Genomic DNA, 23,841 nt, shown 5'->3' with positions numbered 1-23,841 from the left:
TGTGCCCCATTGACACTGAAAGAAGGGGAAGCTGATGAATTCAAGCAGGCCTCCTTCAGTTTGGTAGGGAAGTTCTGATCATTCAAGGAAAGACCGTGGTTAGGAACTCCCAGCTTTTCCTACACATATTTTGCATTCGGACAACCAGAAAGGACATGAACAATGTTGGCTGTCACAGAAGGGCCAAGACTCCTATTGAACAATGTTTATGCTCAGAAGGTTACTTTTCGTGGGAATCCAGTCCATGCTAGCCACCCAGATGAAGTGTTTCTGTTCAACTCTCACCGATCCCAATTCGGAAAACAGAAGTTCCCTGCTAGATTTTAAAGAAAACTCCCCATAGGGGGAGGTTTTCCATCTAATAGAGAGTCATCCGAGGTTGGAGCTTAGAGAACTGGGGATGGATTTGATTCTGTAACATATCAGCAATTTGTTTTCATTCATAGTAAGAATTATTCCATCTGTCGGCAAAGTTGCGAATTACAACATTGGAGGAAGTGAATTGTTTTCACTTGAACTATTGACACTAAATTAAATAAGACATTTGAAACACTTTACAGAATTAAAAATTTAAGGGGACTTATCAATGACAGTCATCCCAGCAGATGGTGACACTAGAAGCCCGTTGATGTAGCAACAGGGAAAATCCAGCTTCTAGTTTAGTAGAGTCTAGAACAAAAGAAAATGTTAACACGAAGACAAAAAAATAAAAATAAAAGAGAGTGCTGCATCCACATTCAACCCGTCAAAGAAGACGAAAAGCAACAAAAAGGATGAAGAGAGGCATCGCAATAGCACGAACCAAAACTGAAACCAAGGAAAATCGATGACACGTTTTGTTGTAAAATTTCATTTTTTTTCCTTTGTTTCTTTTTGGCACATCCGCATGCAGTAATTACTCTTCCATACAAGTTTCAAATCCAAAAACTGCACTGGCATTACGGTAAAAGTAGATCAATATCTACTTAAGATGCAGGTGAAACAATCAGATGACAATTTCCCTTATAATTTATACGTTATTTTCGAGAAAAACAGAATTTGTAAATCCTATACATTGATATCAGTATCCAACTGCTGCATCAAGTCAAAGCACCCAGTACCCATTTTAACTGGCAAGCCAAGGCAAATTCTTGAAGATGGTGTCTCCAAGTTGTCAGTCATCCCATGAGATGCAGCTTCAACTATAAATTTTCCAGCTGTCTCAAAAGACATTTTAGCCAATGGTGATAGAGATTCCGCTATACTTCCATGTCTACTCATTGGCCGGTAGCCACCAGAGTGAGTCATGTAATCCGCAATTAAGCTTAAATGCCGGTAGTCTATCTGTACTCCATAGATACCAAAAACATTCTTCACCTCTCTTATGATGGTCGCTCTAGCAGCTTCAACTCCATATGTTTCCAGCATCGCATGAATGCTATTAGAATATATACGTGCAGTGTCAAGATCATCTTGCATTTCCCAGAAAGGAATGAAGTCAACACCTGCAGCCTTGAGAGCCCAATAAGGCAATAGGTCATCTACATTTGCTTTCATCTGTTTTTTTGCCTTGATTTTTTTATCCACTTTCTTCGCATCCCAGATGACTGTATTTTCACTTACATCATGTTCAACCATTTTACACTGATTGATCTTGCCGGAGCTCTTGATGTACACATGCTTCGCAGTCTTCTGAGCAATCTGCACCCCAGGCAAGAAATTATTGTGGAATCAATGATTTATCAAACAACAAGCTATAAGACAAAGAAAGAAAAGAGAGAAGAGAAAAAAAAAAAAAAAAAAAGCAATTCAGATCAGGACAACAGCGCAGAGAAATAAATCTAGAAAGCAATTTCAACTTGCAGCCTAACTATGATAAGACAGGGATCTATTAAAATTTTCATTTGAAATCTGCATTCAGACATAATATTCAGCTGCTGTTAAATACCTATTAACAAGCATCAGTTAACCAATTTTCATCTAGTAAAGATAACGTGATGCAGTATTTAAACTTAAAAAGGCAGCCGACTAGAACTCCAAAATGGTTTTACAATTGGAAGTTCATCAGTTCTGCCTGCTATGGAGTGCTTGTGAGATGTATTGTATCTCAGGAGTCACTGGGGGAATAATAAATGAAGGTCACTGTTTCAGAAGCAGCAATTATGTCTAAGGTTAACCTACAGGTAATAAATGTAACACATTTAAAAGAAGTAAAGACAATAAAGTACCTGAGCTAGCAAGATATGGGGTTCGTTGGTAAATCCAAAATGGGCTTCAAACTTTTGCCCTTCAACTTCCACAAATATATTTCTATCAGTTTCCTTCCTGACAAATTTTTTCTCCGCCTTCTTCCTCTTTTTGAGTGTTGATTTTCCATTTTTGTTGCCCGATTTAGGCTTTGACATTTCTTCATTATCATGTTCCATTTCAATAGCATCATCATCAACATCCATGGCTTCCTTACCCTCCCTAATTTCACCCTCATCATTTAACTGACCATCTTTTCCTTGTTCATGATCAGCAGTTGACTCATCCTCAGAGATGTCTTCATAGTCCATCTCATCAGTAGCCTGCTGTTTCCTCTTCTGTGCATCAGATCCAAGATCTTCAGCCATGTCATCGTTGCCCTTTCCACCATCACCATCATCATTTTCATCATCTCCCTCTTCATGAGATGTCACACCAGAAGCATCCTCATCCGTCTCATTTCCTTTGGAACGTGTGTTTGACATTATATTTTTTATTCCACTAATCCTGGAAAGCAATACCAAATGGTTTTGTATCGCATCCTCTAATTCCCTCAAGAATGAATGTCTAAGAGTTTCCTTGCAATCTTCTAATGAAGCGAACTCATGGTGTTTAAAGGTCATCATGAGCTTATAAATTATTCCAATTCCATTGTTGAGGACAGAAAGTGGCAGAAGATGCACTTCCATGCTCTCTATAATGTCCGCAACAGTGATTTTCTTGACTTTTGCCACAAGAGACTTAGCATCATCCCTGCAAAGTGGCATATTTCAAGAGATTATTCACTGGAAGGGAATAGAAACGGGGGCCATAGGCAAACAGGAGGAGGAAGCCTCAGGTAAAATAACAGAAGTATAGCTTCAAAGAAGTTTGACCATGTAGCACAAAAGTTTACAAGCCAAAGGTCACCAATATCAAACAATGTTCACTGACTGAGAAACAATAATAACACATGCATGTCCAGCCAAAATGTCAGGCAAGTTCTTTGCCACATTTTATGCACCGCATCCAACGTGCCTGGTCGAAAAGCTAACACTAAACGAACTCTTTCTTTTTGACGTACACACATAACACCCATATATACTTACATAAGCTTGTAAACATATAGATAGATTATCTATATATCCACAAGAGAACTGGGTATCCAAAATCTTCAGATATTCAGCTTTCTGCATGCTTATTTTGATTGTGTTTGAAAAACCCTGGAGAGCAGGGGGTGTTACCAGACAGTAATTTGCTCTGTTTGTCTTACAACCACTCAACCATGTATATATATTCCATTTGGATGGTGCCTTACAGACTATAAATCTTGGAGGTTCGTGTGGGTGGTAGCTCTAAAACCATGATTAAGTTTTCAAATTAACTTTCACCTAAAAAGTTTTGTGATGTATTATATTGCTTAGTCCATCCATCAAACCGAAAGAGAATTCTCTGATCAAATTATAGTTATTGTATGAAAGCATGCCCTGTTTTCTCGAGGTTAAAATTATTACTACCTTGAACTAGTTAAAGCTTAGAACAACTTACATGGACTTAAACTGCAGAAAAGGACATGTCATAACGGGAGTCTTGATAACCTGAGCAGCAGTCATCAAAATCTCCTGCAGACGGGGAATACCAAGGGTCACATTCATTTCTCCGCGGCCGGCTAGATGGAAAGTGTTCAACCTGTAAAAAAATGTTTTAACAAATCATTAAACAGAGCTTATAGATTGCAGCAATCCATTGACTATCATATCCAGAAGTGTCTTGAATCTGTGAATGACAGTTGTTTTTTCCCTCAGAAATAGTAAGAACAACGGATATGCACATTGACGCTCATATCATTATCTCAATCTTCTAATTAGCAATTCAGATTATTTATAGCAATCTTTAACGCAAGTCAACCATCACCCCGTTCCTCAAGGTGATAAGATTTAAACCAGCCATTCAGTATGTACTTGTCAAACACATGGGAGAAATAGTTTCTAGGCAAGAGGTGTACTGATCTTAAGCCTAATACTTGAGAGAGTGTATACTTTATTGAACAATTTCTGCATCAGAAAGAGTAGCATAGAATTGAACCCTTTCTGTGCTCGTAGTCAATAGCAAGGTTTTACATATAACCATTAAAAACAAAAAGAAGTTTTGCTTTCAAGTCTTCTCACCCAAAGCCCTTGGATTTAAGATAACTTACACTGATCAAACATGAAAACGATAATTTAGAAGAACTTTATGAATCTTACGTCATCTGGGTTGATGGTTCGCCAACAGATTGAGCAGCAATGACACCAACTGGTTCCCCCGAAGGTGCAAGACTTGAGAGATATTTTTGTGCAAGCAATGTCATAAAGTCCATGTGAGAATCAGTATTTACCCCTTTTAGAAAACCTTTAGCTTTTCTTTTCAACCCATCTGGCAACTCAACAATATAAGCATTGAAGTCACGCTCACGTTCATATTTTTGACGGACAGGCACCTGATTCTGAACATGGTTAATGACAAAAATAATCATGTCATTTTTCATGTACTTTCTAGATTAAAAAGCAATAAACACATAGAGGATTCAGAATAAAGAATCTTATGTTCTCACAAGAGCCAGCGCTCTGAGGTTCTTGAGAAAGCTGGTCCGATGAACATCAACACCATCTTCCCCATAATAAAACTGAACAATGGATCCGTCAGCATCACGGACGGTATAATCATAGCAAACTTTCAGACTCTCAAGATTCTTTATTAAGCACCTCTGGAGGTATCCACTGCGAGACGTTTTAACAGCAGTATCGACTAACCTGGGTGAAAAATAAGATAATAGTTACATGTGAGAAAGGCCTGACACTAGCATTTTCAAGGAAAACTTACATTTATATAAAGAATATAGATACAATAAACATAATTCTTAAAATTCAAAGTTATCAGAAGTATGATCACTGACAGCAACATGCACCACAAACAGGATGAAGGTTCCCACATGCACCAAATTACTCTATAAGCACAAGATTCAGATGTCATCAGCACACTTGTCAGTTGTCATCCAGGACAAAAAAAGAAGAAGCAATTGCTGTGTTTCTTTTTGAACTTCCTAATGACTAGGTTGATACATTTGATCACCCATAAGTCACTAGAAGGATGCAATGGAATTCAAAAAGTAAAGTAAGTAAACAACTTTGGAAACAGTGTACAAATTCAGACAATAATGGAACAAGAGATTTTGGCCTCATAGTTAACAGACTAAATGGCCCTTCATGAACTATCTAAGTGGAAACCCATCAGCATAAATTAGTATCAACGCTGTTCCAACAAATGGTTGATCAGTCTTGCATGTGCGGGCAGTATGCACAAAAGGAGATAATGCTTGGTTTGTACCAAATCCACAGTTGTTAGAGAACTGAGATTTCTACTATTCTGTTCTTAAAACCACAGTGCCTTTAGTTCCAAGTAGCTGTAGACAATCTTAGAAATGTCAAAAGTACAAGCCTTCATCCTAGAGATAATAGTAGTTATAATTGAAAACAAAGAGGAAAAGATGGATACATATGCCTGAAATAGTTGTAAAAGGGACAATTAATTCTGACAAAATAAAAACAAAGGACGCAAAGTGATTCATGATAAGCAATAAATCACAATCAACTAGGATAAGATTGGACAGATAAGCAAAAGAATCAAATGTTAATTTTGTGCTCAAGCAGTTACTGTAGTGCGGATTCCACTAGAGAAAGCATCAGGCATCAATACTTCTGCACATCCAATAAGATATCTTTTAATGCTTTGATTGACTGAAAAATTGAGAAATATGACAAACTCAGCTAAAAGAGGATCTTGAGGTCCAAACCATGAATACTTGCGGTTAACCAGCTCAAAATCTGCTATGTGTAGTCAAGCCAAAGACTCTGAAACTCTTAATCAATCAGTGACCTTTTACACAAACTGGACATCACATCATTATACTTATCATTCAACCACGACTCTTGTGAGACAGAAACCATGTGTGCCAGAATGGTGTTATTAGAAAAAGCAAACCAGTGATACTGCACAAAGTGGATGTATTTATTTACTACAACCAAGATGGAAAAAATACAAAAATAAGGGGCACCTTAAACAAAGGCAGAGATACAAGATAAATCATATTTACTAATTTTGAATCTCTCCTTGATTTTTGTAGAACATTATGCTATATTTTGTTATTCAATCTGGACCACAAAAATATGCTGACAATGTGCTCAAAGCTCAAATGGCTTAGCTTTTTTTTTTTTTTTTTTTACACTCACCTGCTTTGCTTTCACTATTTATGCTTCCAAATAGGCCCAATAGGCTACCAATTCCTTCAAATATCCTAAACTACCCTTTTTGTCAAAAAGATAAAATGGAAAAATAAAAAAAGCTTTGTTGATTGCTATTCTTCCGACACCAAAACCAACAAACTCTTTCTAACAAAAATAAAAGTTTGGAAAAAAATTTTCAACTATAATGATTGCCTTCTTCCAAGCAACACCACCACAAAAGCCAAGCAAACATACCAATTTAAATCAAAATAAATTCCAATAATTCTTGCACTCAAAATACTACAACGTAATTTATCTCCAGTAGCCCCAACCCCTACATTTACTACACAAGTCAATTAAATCCGTCATTTGGTGCTAAACTGGATAAAACTCGACCTCAAATTTTACCCAAAACTAACACTTCATCAACAATCAATAGCACAGCTCTTTTGTCTTCCTCTCTTTGCAGCCTCCTTTATTATTTTTTTTTCAACCACCCATTTCTCTAAAGCCCACCCATCCCTCAAATTCTTGACTTTTGACATCACTAAGTTTTATCACCCATAATCAACCAACATTGGATAAAATAAATAGACACAGAAAAATCAAACCCATTACACTTAGAATTAAAAGGATAAGAAGGATGAACCTAATCATATTTGCAAAAAAGAGATGAGAATAGAGATTAAAAAAAACGAAGAAGAAGGAGAAGGGGAGGAGGAGGGGGATAAATACAGGCAAGGGATGATAGATAGAATTTGGTCTTGAATTGGAGGAAGAATATTAGGCAAAGAGGAATTTAGCAAAAAAGGAAATGGAAGAAAGAGTAAGGTATAAAGGAGGAAGCGTGAGAGAGAGAGAGAGAGAGAGTCAATTTTGGTTTTTCTTGGAATTTCTGAACCAAAAAAAAGTCATTAAGTATACTATATAGCGGTAGTAGAGTACTTTTGCAGCAATAGGGGAGGTATGTGTAATTTCGAAATATTAAGGGGAGCTTTGTGAAATTGTCAGAAACCTCAGGGGTGAGGTTTCTGAAATTATCCCTAGAAAATATTCAAAACTGAGCTAATTTTGCAGTCACTCAAGAAAACTAGTGCAATCCAAAATTTGGTATACCAATACTTTGCAAGCAAAAAAAAACTAACTTTATTATGACCATGCTGCATAAAAATTTCATTCCCAATGAACAAATTTGTCATATTTGATGTCAAAAACGTCAAGTACAGAACTATAAACCTCAAAACAGAAAGCCAGGCTACTCTCCAAAATCCCAATTGTCAAACACCAAAATTAGATTACCTTGAGATAACAAATAAAACATCCCAATAACTGATTTTGGAAAACATCAAAGTTTTAATAGGAAGATGATATGAAAAAGGTGTAATCAGATTCAAATAAACAAATTCCACCCACCAAGATGTAATCCTAACCAAAAGAGAGAAGCATACAGAAATTATGTAGTAGCATACAAGCCAAGTAAGAGAGAGGGCAAGAACTAAAAACAATGAAACATTATCAGAACTCGTACCAAATAAAACAGAAATTACTGATTCACTTACCCTTCACGACCAGCCATGCAGTGAAAGTAATATTCCTGTGGGCGAAGACCAGAAAGGAAACGATCCGTGATGTAGCCCCCAGCCCTAGAAGTAAAATCCCATGGTGGAAAACATGGCAAAGTCTTTCCAGAAACCATTCGTGGAACCCTTTTACCTTCTAACTCTTGCTGCCCTAGGTATGAAGATATTTGCTGGAAGTTGACCTATTTACACAAGAACCAATAAGAAATTCAGTCTATCAGAACCACATTAAAAAAAATTGTAAAATGACTGGGTTAAACTACTAGAAATATGGGGTTGATATTACATGGGATTAACACATAGTACCATTGTATGAAGTTGGGGCATTAATAAATATAACAACCATTTTAATGCCTGCTCTGCCGACAAGTACTATAGGGCTTCTTCAGACATTAACACAAAAAACACAAACAGATTCTTCAGACTTGAAGGATGGTATATACTTCCGATAATTTTGCAACAATCAGGAATTATTCTACATGTACTTGGACTATGCAGTAGGTCCTCCTCTCATTCTTCTAATGTTCGAATCCACAAATATTTGTATCTAAAGTGTATAGGTACAGATAATTCTATTGCTAACAGAAATCCCCCATCAGCCCGAAACAGTAATCAGAGATAGAAGTTTTTGAAGAGCATATCCCGAATATCCCCTTTCTACAGCCAAGTAACCGAGAGCAGTATAGAAACTTTTCATAATTAAGAAACCATTTTGTTTAAAACTCTTGAGTCCCAAGAAATAGCTCCTTGTTACTCAAGCCACCAATGCTCACAGTAGTAGAATTCTTTGGCTGCTGTAACGTCAAACTGATGTTGGATAGAAGCATACATAATGCTATATATGTGGTCTCTAATGTTAGGTAGCACTTAGAATGGGAATTGACCTTTACAGACAGATCTAGGCTGTAGCCACAAGATCCAGTTTAGTTATACAATAACGGGCTTTTAGCTTGATAAGGTCGGGCAAAACCAAATATCTTCTTCAGGGAAGAAAGTCATATGAGCAGGATAAAAGAGAAGCTAATCAACAGAAATAAGAGAGAGAACAGAGCAGCTTGCCTTGAATTTAATTAAGTCCATTATAAATCCTAAGCTTCCCATGAACTAATGGAACCAAGACAATTTAGTTGATCCGAAACCATACTAGACACCCAGAAGTCACCAGAAAGCAAAAAACAAAAAATATAAATACAAACATACACACATGATCTACATAAAAAATAGGGGAATTTTCACAACAAACAAAATAAATTCATGGGAAAGAACAACTGTAACTTAGTTGCATGGTCTAATACCTAAGAGGTTCCAACCAAGAACTAGTTGCATCAAGGCGGCCTCCTAAAGGCACCAAAAACATGGGATGTCCAGAAATATTCATATAAAGAGAAGAAAAAATGTAACATTCCTCTACAATGGATCACTTTTAGTCTATCTTTGATGTTTATACTCATTTATACTGCTTTTCCATATAATGGACTCTCTGATCAATGGTTACAGCAATCACAGAACAAGCAGCATAAGTTAATTCTAAGTATCAGCATATATTGGTTTCTGCGTTAAACTGCACCAACTCACCGTGCTACCCTTAGCCCCACTTATTGTCATAAGAGAGATGCAGTTCTTAGGAAAGGGTTTTAACAATCCTTTAAGAAGCAATTCCTTGCTGATCTGTGAAGCCTTCTTAGTAAGTTTATTTTTCATCTTCATGTCTAATGATGCTGTAGCAGCTTCTCTGTCTCGGCAAATTACTTTCTCAATTTCCAATTGCAGTTCTAAAGGACCTGCCAGCCATGAATGTATGTAACACAAGAATCATCAAGAAGAAACAGATGGAAGAAAACTCAGAATGTATAAAGAACCAAAATACAAATGAAAAAAAATGGAAAACTAAAATATTCTAAAAATGATGCTCCTATGAAATCACCAGCACCGACAGGAACAATTGCAGTGTTTCCTTACTGACATAGAACATATATTTGCCCTGATTGCAACATTTCAGGCATTAGGAATGTCACATAGAATAATTAGTCAGGCATCTAGATGAAAAATTCCTTGCATCACCATCATTTAACTAACTTAAGAAAGAAGTTGTCTCATCTTTGTCCAGTGTTTCAGAAAAAGATGGTAAGCTACTTGTTTGCAATGTAGCAACTTCAACTAGGCCATCTCTAGCTTCCTTTTAACCATGTTACCCCCTGCATCCTTTGTTTCTTAATCTGATTTCATCAATGCACTACCCTGATCAGTAATCTATCAGCTCACTTCCTTTCTAACCATCCCACTTCCAACGATCCTTTGTCTCATAAACTAATTTCATCCATACATTAGCCCCAAAAATAATCTTCCAGATACACCATGAATTTTCTTCAAGGTGCTGTACCCTTCCACCTCTGTGTTAATATGTTCAAGAACTGGACAAGATGATGAACTCATTGATGTGGCTCTATATAACTAGTGGTTTGATAAGACTAATGTGGATTTTTAATTTTAAGAGCTATTTCATCAGCACATCAGGAAAAGATAGAACATGAAAAAGCTACAGTACAAGCAACAAATGAATAAACTGTGTTATCTGAGAAAGGCTAGGACTCCCCCAATACAAGTCAAGAGACTAAAAACTTTCTTTTCTATTTTTCAGACACCCATACATTAAAATCGACAAGATGCCCAAACTCAACTCCATTTAGACCAGCCAAAGTGTGTGTGAAATGGGCAACCTACAGAAAACTGCACAATGTGCAAACACAATAAGAGATCTTACCTATTTGTCCACGTTTGAAGTTGACAAATTCACAGTGAACATCTTCACCAACATCTTCACCCTCAAGCTCCTCCTTCCTTCGCAAATCAAAATGAGGCAATATTATAAGGTCCTCTACCCCACATGTGAAGCCATGCATCTAAAACACATAAATACCACACAAAAATCACATCCTTCCACCGTGCACCAGGTGTAAATACAGTTATCCAGAAAACTGAGAGATACATGAACCAAAAAAGCCACCTGTAAAAACATTGTAAATAGTCGACTAAGTGCAGAAAGTAAAAGGCCTGCAGTGTTTGCCCCATAAAGCTCCTGTATACTGTGCACAAGACCAAATTGGCCAAACTGTGCCTTATCTATAACACCACGAACAAGCTCATTTTTCCAAACTAATAAACAATTATCAGCTTTCTTTTCGTCATTTTCCTTATCGTCATTTTCACTCTGTTGAACCTCATAGGTCTCAGTCGGAAAATACTGCTTCGGAATTTTCATCTCTTTTTCAATAGAACAAGGCGCGCACCCCTTTGTCAATTGATTCAGTAGTGCAGTGATAACCTACACACAACAAACATTCGTTATAATAAACAAAAGGAACAGATTCCCGTGCCGTACCAGGATAGGCCATTAGACTATACAGGTAGATTCCCAAAACCAGGTGACTTTGGCATATCTTTCATTTAGTCTCACCATGTATGTATATATGGTGTTGTATAGAGAAAGAATTTGCTTGTATATAACTTATCTAACCTGCTTCCCTGTCCACAGAGGCTTTGGTTTCAATACAGCTGGCAAGATAGGCTGGATAATACCTTCAGAATCTACAATGGAAATTTTTCCAGAATAATTGCTAAAAGTGCAACTACTCCCTGTTGTAAAGACACCAGAACCATAAAGAAGTTGATTGAATTCATCATAAGTCAAAAAAGTATCCTTCATAGTTAGAAGCACGGCACTTCCAATATGATCCTGCATAAACAAAATCAGAAGTTCGATGTTCAACATTAATGGAAAAACAGATTAACTGACAAATAAAAACTGGTTTTACAATTAAATTCCATAGATTCACATTCACATAGATGCAGAAACCTGAATCAAGCCTCTAACAGTATCTCCCCTGGTTGGAACTATATACTGTTCGTTGGCATTCACAATGTTATAAGCTTCAGCACGAGAAATTTCATCTTGAGGAAAATGAACATTCATTTCGTCTCCATCAAAATCAGCATTGTATGAACTGAGGGACACTTGCAATCATATGTCAGCCCACTGAAATAAATCTTGAAACATAAAAAAGCTAACATTGCTGAAAGCACCAAGGCCAACCTGCAATTTGCATAATGCATGCGAAGAGTTTTTTCCCCTTTCAACACACGAACTACATGAGCCATTATACTTGGCTTGTGAAGAGTAGGCTGCCATAGAAATATCAATCATAATAAATAAACAGCATCTTGACAGGAAAGCTCGGTAACAACATTAACAAGTGAATCCAGATGCAAGCATAACCCTTCTACTACTTTGACAGATCATTTTTTTGACTAACAAAATAAGTGCAGAGTTTGAAAAGAATTGACCTATAATGAAGAAACACAAAGTATCCGCCTCTAAAAAGGAAGAATGGTTTGAGAGAATTTGAAGTTAAGGTATTGGGACGCCAAGAGTAGAAAGGAAGAAAGTTGCCAGTCCTCAGAGGGTTAAAGTAGATTCTACCAAAGTCTTGTAGCCTTGAAAACATACAGCTCAGACAAAGTAGCCACTCACTGGATCAAAATTAAACATTCTAACCAGTAGGGTATCGTAAAGTTTTCCCTACATTTGGTCCAGTGTAACAAGGATATTCTGTAACTATACGAATTTAAGAACAAGGATATTCTGTAACTATAATAATTTAAGAATCAATTTTGCTAGCAGTTTAAGCTCCAATAGGTTTCCACGCCATACACTACCCAGTTCATTAAGCTGATATTAGAGCAAGTCATTCCCAAAAAAGGTGAATAATAAGCAGCATACAGGAGAGAAGATCCTATAGCACCTTGTAAATCAGAACAGGTTTGTTTAGAACTACCAGTTCACCTAATTAGTCCCAGCTGATTATAAAAACAAAACATATGTAATGTATATTTGATAATAATCCCATTAAAGACGGTAAAAAAATGAAACTATTGAGGTACAGCTACATCCCCGCACATGGAGATTGGCTTTCAGGAGAGGTATTTAAACCCTCATTTGATTAGTGAATCAAGTTTTCCAAATAAGAATTTATCGCATGTAAACTAAAGACAGTTTTATGCGTTGGTGCTAAAAGTCATTCAGTTGTGCAACAAGAAGGCTAGATACCTATCAGATAATTTACTGGTGAATGCATTGGTCAGCAGCCTGAGTGGAGGTGATAAGACAGAGACTAAGAATGCCAGTAGACCCCACACACCTCCCCTTCAACCTAATGAAATACATAATCTAGGATACAACATAATATGCAAATAACACAATACAGAAATATAACGAAGCATACCTGTCGATTGACAAGTACAATATCTCCATCTTGTAGATGACGATAGACAACTTTCCCCTCAAATTCATGCTCACTATTCTTCCCCAGCTGTGTTACCACTCCTCTAGAAGAAGGCAACTTTCTAGATAGTGCTATACGCATTTTTTTGCTTGATGGAAGTTTTACAGTAGACACTTTATCAGTATAGGATAGAGCTCCAGGATGAATTTCTGGACCATTAACTATGGCATCTCTTAGTTTGCCAACATTCCAAGGAGTCACTCTCTGCAGCCACATTAAGCAAACCTCCTCAGCTATTGAAGAAAAGGAAATATAAAGAATCAAAGATCAGAAAATAACTAGCTATTTTCTTCTGTATTTATCATTTTTTTGGCTCTCATAGGTAATTCAAACATATGACAATCAACAAGCCCTTGAACCAAAATCAAAGATATAAAAGAATCTAGTCAACAAGAGATCGAACACTCTATGTTACTACAATTTTGGGAATTAATCCTAAACTACTAATTATGTTTGTCTAACTGTAATTGTGCACATATGAGTGGTGGGGAGGAGGGGGCTTTCTCCTCCTACGGACAGCAAAAGGCATCATTCAACTTAGATTTGCAGCATTTAACTTCTCCCGTAAAACTCCTTAGATAACTTACAATATCTTACCAAGTAATCATAAAAGCATCAGTCAAAATGAAAGAAACCAAGTGTTGTTTTCCAAAATAACCCCAACCCCACAAGTCAAAACAAGAAAAAAAGAACCCAATTTAGGGTGATCCAGGTGGCCATCAACAAGGAATAGCCATGTCAGCTGCACAACATGTTCTACAAGATCATTTGGAGTTCTAAAAAGATATGCAAGACCATCTGGTGCTTCTAATAAGATAGAAACATATTAGAAGTTTCTGCTCAGAAAACCATTCATTACTCAGAGATCAATTGCTAGAATTATGCTTATTCTTCATTTAAATCATCTTATGGTGCTTGATCATTCAACACGGTATGTTAAGTCAGAAACTCACACCCAATGCATCTAAACATGGGAAGATAGTACTTTATCCAAAGACACACAAGATATCATAATGGACAATACCTAGTTTCTCAAGACTGTATGTCCTCATTGCATGTGTTAAAGTTATCACAGAGAAGGTAATGATATGGTCTTAATGCATCCACTTGTTCAAAAAGCAAAAAAGAAAGTCACTATTATAGCATTGAAGATCTGCCATACCTCAGGATAAGTTAACCTCAAAGCAAAATATGGAGGAACCCCAATTTCATTGACTGCCAGATAAGGATCTGGAGATATAACGGACCGGCAAGCAAAATTCACCCTCTTTCCCATCATTTTTTGTCGAAAAATACCCTCCTTTTTTTCCAACAACTGACAAATTCCTACAGGCCCAGCTTTTTGACTTTGACCTGCTATTAGTTATGGTAGGAAGGCGACAGTTAGCAGCATATGCAACAAAATCAAACTCTCAAAAAAAAATCAAAGAAAATAGACACACCGATCAAGTTACCCAGAAGTACCAAAATCACATGATTAATTTGCATCAACATACCAATCTTTACACACACCAAGCAAGAGTTACCAGACAAAAGCATCTGTAGACTTTTGAAATGCAGGAATCCATCTCTATGAATGTAAAGAACAGAACTTGATGCAAAGAAAGACTCGTATGATCACCAATGATATTGGCTCAAGAAACAATTGGAAACCAAATCACATATATGGAGCAATTACCTTAAAAAGCTTCCAAGAGACTACATCCAAGTAAAATTCTTACATGTTAAAATTGAGGGTACCCTCAGAATGACTTGATGTAGTCAATATGAATAAAATTTGTTTCAGACATTTTCCACAGCTAACCTAATTCAAGAATAGCTTTTCACCCTGTACAAAATATTTGCCTTCATTATGATCACTATTTGATGTTTTGGCCAAGTTAAGCTTCAAGATCCACTACAACAGACTAACAATAAATAAGGGGAAGTAAGCAACACCTCTTCACTTCTAAAGTAGTTGAAATTTCATTCCCTGTTTTTAGTCATTGATGTCATTATAAACTAAGTCAAAAATGATGGTGCCAAGCTGAAATTGCCACATTCTAATTCCCAAACTAGCAGGTGCTAATTGAACTCAAAAAGGGGGACTGAGGCCAAGCTGCCAAGGCCACCACCTCCTTAAGAACCTGTATTTCGAAAATCAAGTTAGAAAACCTTATAGAAGGTGTCTACCAAAGCCTGCATTGACAACACGTAGGGTATTCCTATTTTACTTTATTAACATATAGAATGAAGTGCAATTAATCTCATTACAGTCAATACTAACGGCAAAGCAATTCACTATATTGGATTAGAGGGCCAAATGAAGCACCAGACCAACAAATCAATCCAATATGCATACTAGACACAAAGCATGGATACTAGACAGAAAGCATGGATTACAGCCAATTATATCCCAATTTTGCACATTTGTGCCAATATTCTGTATCTAGAAAGAACACACAGCAGGAACTTTGCCATCCAAGTTCAATTAATAGTAGATGCATACATGCATTAAAAGAAACACATTAGCAGCCTGAAGTTGTTTTAGCTATAAAAAAAATAAAATAAAAAATAAACACACACACAAACACAGGCAAAGCTGAGCAACTGGAAGGCTCTAAGTCAAGCAACTGATGCTCCCAAGAAATGATAAATCTAAGTGGTCTTACGCCTGCATACATACACAGGTTCCTTCTGTTCTTTTTCTTCAAAATCAAGGCCCAAAAGAATAAGGAACCTTATAATGCACCTAACCATCACTCCTAAGTCTAACAAGGATTGGTACCTTCACCAACAGAGCATGATATCACTATGCTCCCCATGTTTAGCTAGTATAGTTGATTCAGGATTTAGATTTCATCAACTTAAATAAAGGAAGAGAACTAGTCCCATCTAAATGACCAACTATGACTCCAAATACCAAATTCTTCAATTTAATCTCTCGCGTACAACATTAACAGAGAATTAACTGGAAAGAAGTGAAAATATTATGTCTTAACCAGCTTTTTTCCAGTCTGCGTCATGCATAGTAACCCGTTCTACTTTAGAAATGACAAATAACATAAATCTCCACTTCCCCAGAAATCATAGCAGAGGCCAAAAGTTCATAAACCCACTATAATATGAATGACATTATCAAGAATGAAATATCACCTGTAGTTGTTTTGCTATCATATAAAACATTAATAGACTGCTGAAGATCCATCCAACGATTGACAATCTTGTAGCGCTCAGCATTATTAATGTAAGCATTGCCTAGAGCTATATTCGATTGCAGCACCTTGCTTAACAAATTAGTATGAGGATGCTCCATTACCTGAACGGAAAATTAAACTTCAAACTGTAGGAACTTTATTCATTTAACCTGTCACAGTAGTAATCAAGAAAACGCATTGTACTACTTGAATAAACATGTAAATATACTTACTGCATCACCAGTTCTGGCCAGAGGACGAAATTTGATTGGTGGAACAAGAATGGAATCCAAAAAAAACATTGAATAACCTGCGATTCCGGCAGCTGAGTTATGTTGCTCCCGCTGAAGGTCACAGATAAATGAGCAGAGGGGAGCCTCATTTTCCCACAGTCGTTTCACCACATCCCTAACCTGTCAGATGGGAAAAGGCTGTTAGAATTGAGAGTCCAGCTGTAAGATGGGTACAAAGCTATATGGATAAAAGGAATTGTTCCTAAATATATTCAACATTATCGCTGCTAGATCAATAAAAGCAATGTGCTCTAGATAGATTAAGACATTAAGAATGATAACATTGAATATTAAATACAAGCTGCAGAGTGTGGAAGGAAGAATTCATGAAGCATTCAGATTCAGTGTTCTTCTGCCTCTGGAGGAAGATCCAGAGATTATGCCGGGCTTTATGCTGCTCATGGCAGGAGGAACTGAATTAGTTAGTCAAGCATAACTCTTCAAGCTCCTTTGCTTGTAGAGTAAGAAGGCTGGATCTGGCAACAACTGTGTATGAAATTTGGAGCACGAATAACACAACATTCAATTCAGTTGCTTATTCGTTCCAAAAAATTGTGCTAACTCATAGCTGGTTGAAAAGTGATCAGGAGAGCAGAAGAAACCTCGGATTTAGCAACAAAGCTGGTTTTTCTCACAAGTTTTTTACTTAGGCTCTGTCAATCTGTTTCTTGTCAGGGTAGTTTGCAAATAGACAGCTAATTTAGCTTTTATTTTTGTCTGTTGCATACAGGGTCTAAAAAGACAGTTGTTAAGCATCATGGTTTATCAATAAAATATACAATTTTGCCTTGAACAAAAAAATAAAATAATGAAGATGGTAAGGATTAACACTGGAAGATGTCAAAGATATAAAGATACATGCTAGCAAGTTCTACCCCCAACTCACCAATGTTCAAAGAAATCATACCTCAGATGGTAAAATATGCTCTGAAAAGGCTTCCTTCTGCTTCTTCAACTCCTCACCCACTCTTCCAAGTTGATTTGGAGATTTTTTTGCCACAGGAGTATCTATTCCATCAGAGACAGTAAATGACGCAGTTTTGCCTGTTTGGGAATCATCCTCCCACAAAGAGTCATTAGCATTTACAACCTCAGAAGAAGATCTTTCCTCGGATCCACCAGAGCGAAACCCATCTAATCTGTGGCCTCGAATTATGTTCGCACGAGTTTCAGCATTCGAAACAACCTAACAAATCAATACCAAGAAAATTCAATCGCAAATACTACCGAAGTTGCAATAGTTTGAGTTACTAAACCATAAGAATCACAATTGAACAAAACACACAGTGCCCCCCCCCCCCCCCCCGGCCCAAAAAAAAAATCCATGGGAGCAGGCCCAACCACCACCTAAAAAGGAAAAAGGGAGATATGAACATTTGCATCAAATGATCAGAAAAGGAGAAACTATAACCAAATTATAGTTTGGCAATATATTATACAGGCATAAATTGCTGTCTTATTTACACTGAAGGAGACCAGTAAAAACATGTTTTAATGACTTTTATCACCCTAAACTTTAAACTGCCTTCCCAAACTGCAGTTCTGCAGTACCATGGTAATCCATAAGAAAGTAGCTTGAAGCAATATCTGCAGAAAATAAGTAAAACTAAATGTGCAGAAGCATTTTCCAATTGGATATATAAGTTAACTTAATCATTCCTATTTTTCTAAAACTAAGTCATCAGGTCGAATAAACACTACAAATGTCTGAAGACCAGATTCTCTTAGTTCCCAACTCTAATCTTTTTCAGCAAAACACGGAGATATAACCGTGTCAAACATCTCATTTCAAATTTCCTGAAAAGGTACTTTACATCCCAGATCATGAGATTTGAAAAAGGCTAATAATCCAAGGCTTCAAAGGTTACTACATCTTACAAGAGCAACATACTTAATCTGCACATGAAATTATCTTCCAAAATCAAACAGCCATCCATGGCATTTTTCTATCCTCCTCCTCATTCATGTAAATTAAGAAGCCTGTAACTGTATATTTCCCAGCCACAACTTTTTAGGGAGAAATTATGTAAGATTTCTAAAGCCAAAAGGGCCAACAACTGTTCATACAAAATAATCTATTTGTCTGGTCCCCGGACTTCACCAAATGCCATATTTCTTAACCCAAGACCAAATAGTCAATATGCAGTGGCAGCCACCATATATCATGGTTAACAACAAATAGTCTACGAAATAAGTATTAGAGTTGGTAAAATGATTGGCCATTGAGGAACATATCTACCCTTTATGAAGCATAAATGGATGTAGTTGCGCATACCATGTGAAACCATCCGAAGGTTGGTTTCTTGATCTTTGGATTTTTAGCCTCACATTTACCACACTTGGAAACTTTTGGCTTCAGAAACATATTTAGAACAGACATAGCTTCAGTAAACTGAAAAGAATCCCAAGAAGGCTGTTTCATATGCTCTTCTGCACCATGATAGACATTACCACAAGATACATGGCTCCCTTCACTATCCTCTGAGTTAACTAAGTCAGCTGAAGAGGCTGCATCCAACCTTTTTGCACCTATGACATCACCCTTTGCAATTCGTTCCAATTGAAGCACACATTTATCCACCTAATAGATAAGATGCACATATAATGAGCAAAAATCATCAGTAAGGTTGCAAATTAACAAAACCTAAACGAAGTAAACCATGAAGGATAAAGTGAACAAAAAAGGTTATTGAATATTTACACCTGCAGGTCACCAATATGTTAACCACACCAATTGACATACCTCTTCAGTACTTGATCGAAAATGAAAGCAATAGAAGCAGGTTCTTTGCAGTAGGTTGTACAGCATATTAAAAAGTAAAGGATTGTAGGCTGGTGAAACAAGCTCAATATGACCACAATGACCAGTGCAGTGGAATGACCGCTGACCGCAAGATTTGCATCTGCAAAGTTATTCAAGACCTCAATATTTTCATAAGAGTGTTGCTACAAAACAAAAACTAGCCAAATTCTCCAATTGTAAGTATATACCAACCCAATCACTCTATGACAAGCTCTGAAACCAGCATGCATACATATATAACAAAAAATAAACAGCCACAGATAAAAGCATCCACTTGTTGAGGTTTGCTTTTAATATTCCTCTCTTGTTAATGCAATTCATATACCCCTTGAATTACCGAACTTTATAACGGTTATTTTAGAAACAAGTGAATAATCTCCACTTTTTCACCCAAGCATTAGGAATCACATCCTCTTCAAACATTGTGTGCACAATCAACATCCCTTGGCACCAAGAAATAGGATAATTCATATTAATCCAGAAATAACAAGTTGAAGGAATCACAGAAGTTTTGTCCATATCAAGAAGATTAAAACCTGTATACAATTGACACGACAAAAAGTTCATTTCTTTCTATAACACATGCAATAAAGACATGAATCACTATCCGCTACCATTTTCAGTTTAAGTCAGAGAAAATTGAATGTTTTGGTCAAGTTAAGCTTAATCCATCAGAAACAGTGGAGATATCATCGCTCAATTTTCCTGATTCATAAATAGGCAAGCAACTTTCTTAAGAAGGGGTTTATCCCACTAGCTTACAAGCACAACAAAAAATGGAATCCATTACACGAACAACCAAAGAGAACTCCATATGTTTTCGTACACAAAAGGATGGAGTATGAACTCTTAAAGTCACCCAACAAGGGCTCCTTAATCTCCATTAAAAAAAACCACCAAAATAGCTCTTTAACGTTGCAACTCCTTCAAATTCATCCATATCAAATGGATATAGTAGAACATGGAGAAATAAAGTGCAGCTGCAAATGTCTATAGAAGATATTGACAAATGTCTATAGAAGATATTGACAAGAAATTCTTTGGGTAAAAGTGACTGCAGTACCAAGTGTTGGTAAATTAGAATCCCATAGTCGAATTAAGCAAAGGCAGAATAGCACCAAGTACATACTTCAAGTAAGTAAAAACATCATCACAAAATTACGGTAAAGCAACAAATCCAGAAACAATGTGCCACTAAGAAATAGCACTAGGTCCACATTTAAGACCCCTTTTATCCCATTCATTTCTATCTCAATAAACAAACTATTAAGCAAGATAATGATTAGCAAGTCTTACATCGGCCCATCTACTTTTTTGAATCATAACCAACTAAATCGCAACCAATAAAACATTCTTCTATATACTAAATTTCACAGAAAAGGATACAAAAGAGTGTTGCTTTGAGCTCGAACTAGATAGAAACAAAAAAGGAAAGGTTCTTTGGATACTTACGGAGACTGTTCATCAAAAGGACCCATGGCTGGATCATATAGCCCACCCGGCATTGGCCTTCCCACGGTATCAAGCAAGACAGGATTTTTAATCTTTACAACACTATGCTTCCTGACCTCCTCAGAAGTCATAAAACTAAATAGAACCTTCTCCACTGCCTGCGATGCACCACCCTATTACAATGAAAACCCAACACAATAGATGCTTTAAGTTTGTGTTCCAACTTTAGACTTCATTACTTCAACCAAAAATGAGTTTTTTTTTCCTTTACTGTGTTACAATACCCGAAAATGACTGCAAAGGACTACATTTTAAGATACTTCCGGAAGATAATTTGCAGAAAACCACCCAGAACCCAAAAGTTAGTTTCCCCAGAGAAAAAAAGATCACAAACTTCAAGTTGAAATCCAATAAAAACCTCAAGAATTATAGACCCCAAACGCCAAAACACCTTTTTTAGGCCAAAAAACCAACGACCATGAATATTATATAAAAAAAGGGGAAAACATCATTCGTGAACACTGCCCCGAGAACCCAATATAATCATATCTAAGAAAATGGTTCAAATTTACTTAAAACTTCACGAAAATTTGAAAAAAAAAAAAGGAAGAGTTTTTACTTTCCTATTCAAGAAAAGCAGCTAGCCAGAAGCTTAAAATTTTAAGAAATATTCCTGAGACATGGTAATTAAGGAGATAAAATTAGCTACCTCAGTAGTCTGAGCCATCCTTAATCTCCTCCAACCTCGAACAGATTCAAATTACAGGAACAAACGAATGAATTAATAGAAGGGATATATGGACACGGGATTTTGGGCAGAGAAGCTCAGGAGTTTCAGCAAACAGCAACCGCAACAGCAGCAGCAGGACTATTTATATTTATATTTATATATACGTGAGAAAAGAAGGAAAGCAGCAAAAGGGTTTAAGGCTTCAGCGGTTGGCTTTAGGCGTGAATGCAGCACTCTTAAACCCTTGACAATGGGAGAGGGAATGCCATAACAGCAACAGGGTGTCTGATGTGCGAATTTGGAAACAAGGGGCTAGACACCTTAGAATTTGAGAAATAACCCTGACACTTTATGCTGTTATGCGCTGCCCTTGAAGACGTGAAGATTACACTATGTACTAATGTAGTGTATTATCACCATAGTTATTAAACCTGGTTGAACCGATGAATATTAATTTAATATTTATTAATATATAATAGTAATTTTAATATAAATAAAATATAAAATAAAGTACTTTTAGATACTAATTATTATGCACTGCCTCTGAAGATTTGAAGATTACACTGTGTATCCTATGTAGTGTATTATCACCATAGTTATTAAACCCCTAGTTGAACCGATGAATATTAATTTAATATTTATAAATATAAAATAGTAATTTCAATATACATAAAATATATAATAAAGTACTTTTAGATACTAATTATTATACTTAGAAAGATATACGATAAATATATAGATATTAATAGAAGATTTAATTTTATTTTATCATATTTTAAAATAAATAAATAATATAGTCAAGTATAAAACAAAATTTATATCACTTGTTTTCAAAAATATAGCATTATTTGTTCATTATTTTATTTTTATTTAAAAAACAAGGTAATGGTAATTTTCTAACTAATAAAATATTGTCAGTTTAAAAGTTAAAAGGATTAGTTGTATAATAAAAAAATAAACAAGTTTATTAAAAAATATTTAGTTATCAAATAAAAACTAACCAAGCGGTAAAGTCTATATATATTTAAATGAAAACCTAATGTACAAATCCTATCAAAAACATATATGCATTTTGGTTCAAAAAACAAAGAGCCGCAATTGAAAAAGAAAAAAACAAAGGGTAAACAGGTGCATTGACCCGGATTTGTCTGGATTTGACCAGATTAATTACTTGTCCGGTCAAACTAAAGACCCAATCCGATCTCATGCCCAGATCACCAGGCTAACCGGTTCAACCATCAGACGGGGCCGGATTTAATAACTATGATTATCATAGTCTTGTATGATAAACTAACTAATGCTTCTACATGACTATCTAAACTGAGAAGAAACAATCTTTTATTTGTAAGTGTAAATGTAGCTTTAACCAATTTATAGGAATATCAAGCACCAAATTTCAGTACTATAAACAAAATAATAGTGAACTTCTAGTACAAAATTGATTATTCATGCAAGTTGCAACTCACTATGGCCCTTTTTTGCTTTTACATTTGTTATACAATGTGGCCCAATTAGAAGAATAACATATAACTACTAACAAAATCCATTAATTTTCTCAAATAAGAAGGAGAGAAAAGCAAAACTATCACTCTCAACAAAAAAAAAAATTTGTTCAAAATCATCACAAATATTCTTTTTATTACAGGAAAAAGGAAAAAACCATCGCGAATATGCTTTTTATTATAGGAGAAAGGAAATAGTAAGGTAAGTGTCAAACGACAACTATGTTGGGAAAAAACTAGTTCCACTATACTAATAAAGTCTGCTTAAACTTTGGTCAATTTCTAGATAAATGAGGTATAAATAAGTATCATGAGAAAACTGTTTAGTCATATGTGATATTGCAAGAGCAAAAAGTTTCCTTCTAGAGTAATTTTCACCTAAATGCATAAATTACCCTTTTTGGTAAAAAAAATTAAATGGGTCTCATAATCTTGATTCTGTCTCTTCTCTCTCCTTCTCAACGTTTTTTTCTTTCAACTAAGTTCCCTGTCCTCCTCC

At 36.1% G+C, this 23,841-nt stretch overlaps 1 protein-coding gene across 1 annotated transcript; it reads right to left on the bottom strand.

The window, feature by feature from the left end:
• Positions 1-917: 917 nt before the first annotated feature.
• LOC113776293 (DNA-directed RNA polymerase I subunit 1) lies at positions 918-22,024 on the bottom strand. The gene is made up of 21 exons (XM_027321420.1): positions 21,820-22,024; positions 21,111-21,283; positions 19,599-19,758; positions 19,131-19,436; positions 17,763-18,041; positions 16,796-16,975; positions 16,522-16,684; positions 14,549-14,739; positions 13,327-13,590; positions 12,138-12,226; positions 11,901-12,048; positions 11,562-11,780; positions 11,052-11,369; positions 10,809-10,947; positions 9,623-9,828; positions 8,027-8,229; positions 4,799-4,997; positions 4,452-4,690; positions 3,754-3,894; positions 2,208-2,979; positions 918-1,680 (listed from the first exon to the last, which is right to left on the bottom strand). The coding sequence occupies exons 1-21, from the start codon at positions 21,835-21,837 to the stop codon at positions 1,048-1,050; spliced, it is 5,040 nt and encodes a 1,679-aa protein (XP_027177221.1). The 5' UTR covers positions 21,838-22,024; the 3' UTR covers positions 918-1,047.
• Between the last annotated feature and the right edge of the window lie 1,817 nt (positions 22,025-23,841).

The sequence above is a fragment of the Coffea eugenioides genome, chromosome 6 (assembly GCF_003713205.1).
Source record: "Coffea eugenioides isolate CCC68of chromosome 6, Ceug_1.0, whole genome shotgun sequence".
In the NCBI taxonomy this organism is placed as follows: Eukaryota; Viridiplantae; Streptophyta; class Magnoliopsida; order Gentianales; family Rubiaceae; genus Coffea; species Coffea eugenioides.
The sequence above is the reverse complement of the archived record's forward strand: the minus strand, read 5'-3'. Positions and strand labels throughout refer to the sequence as shown.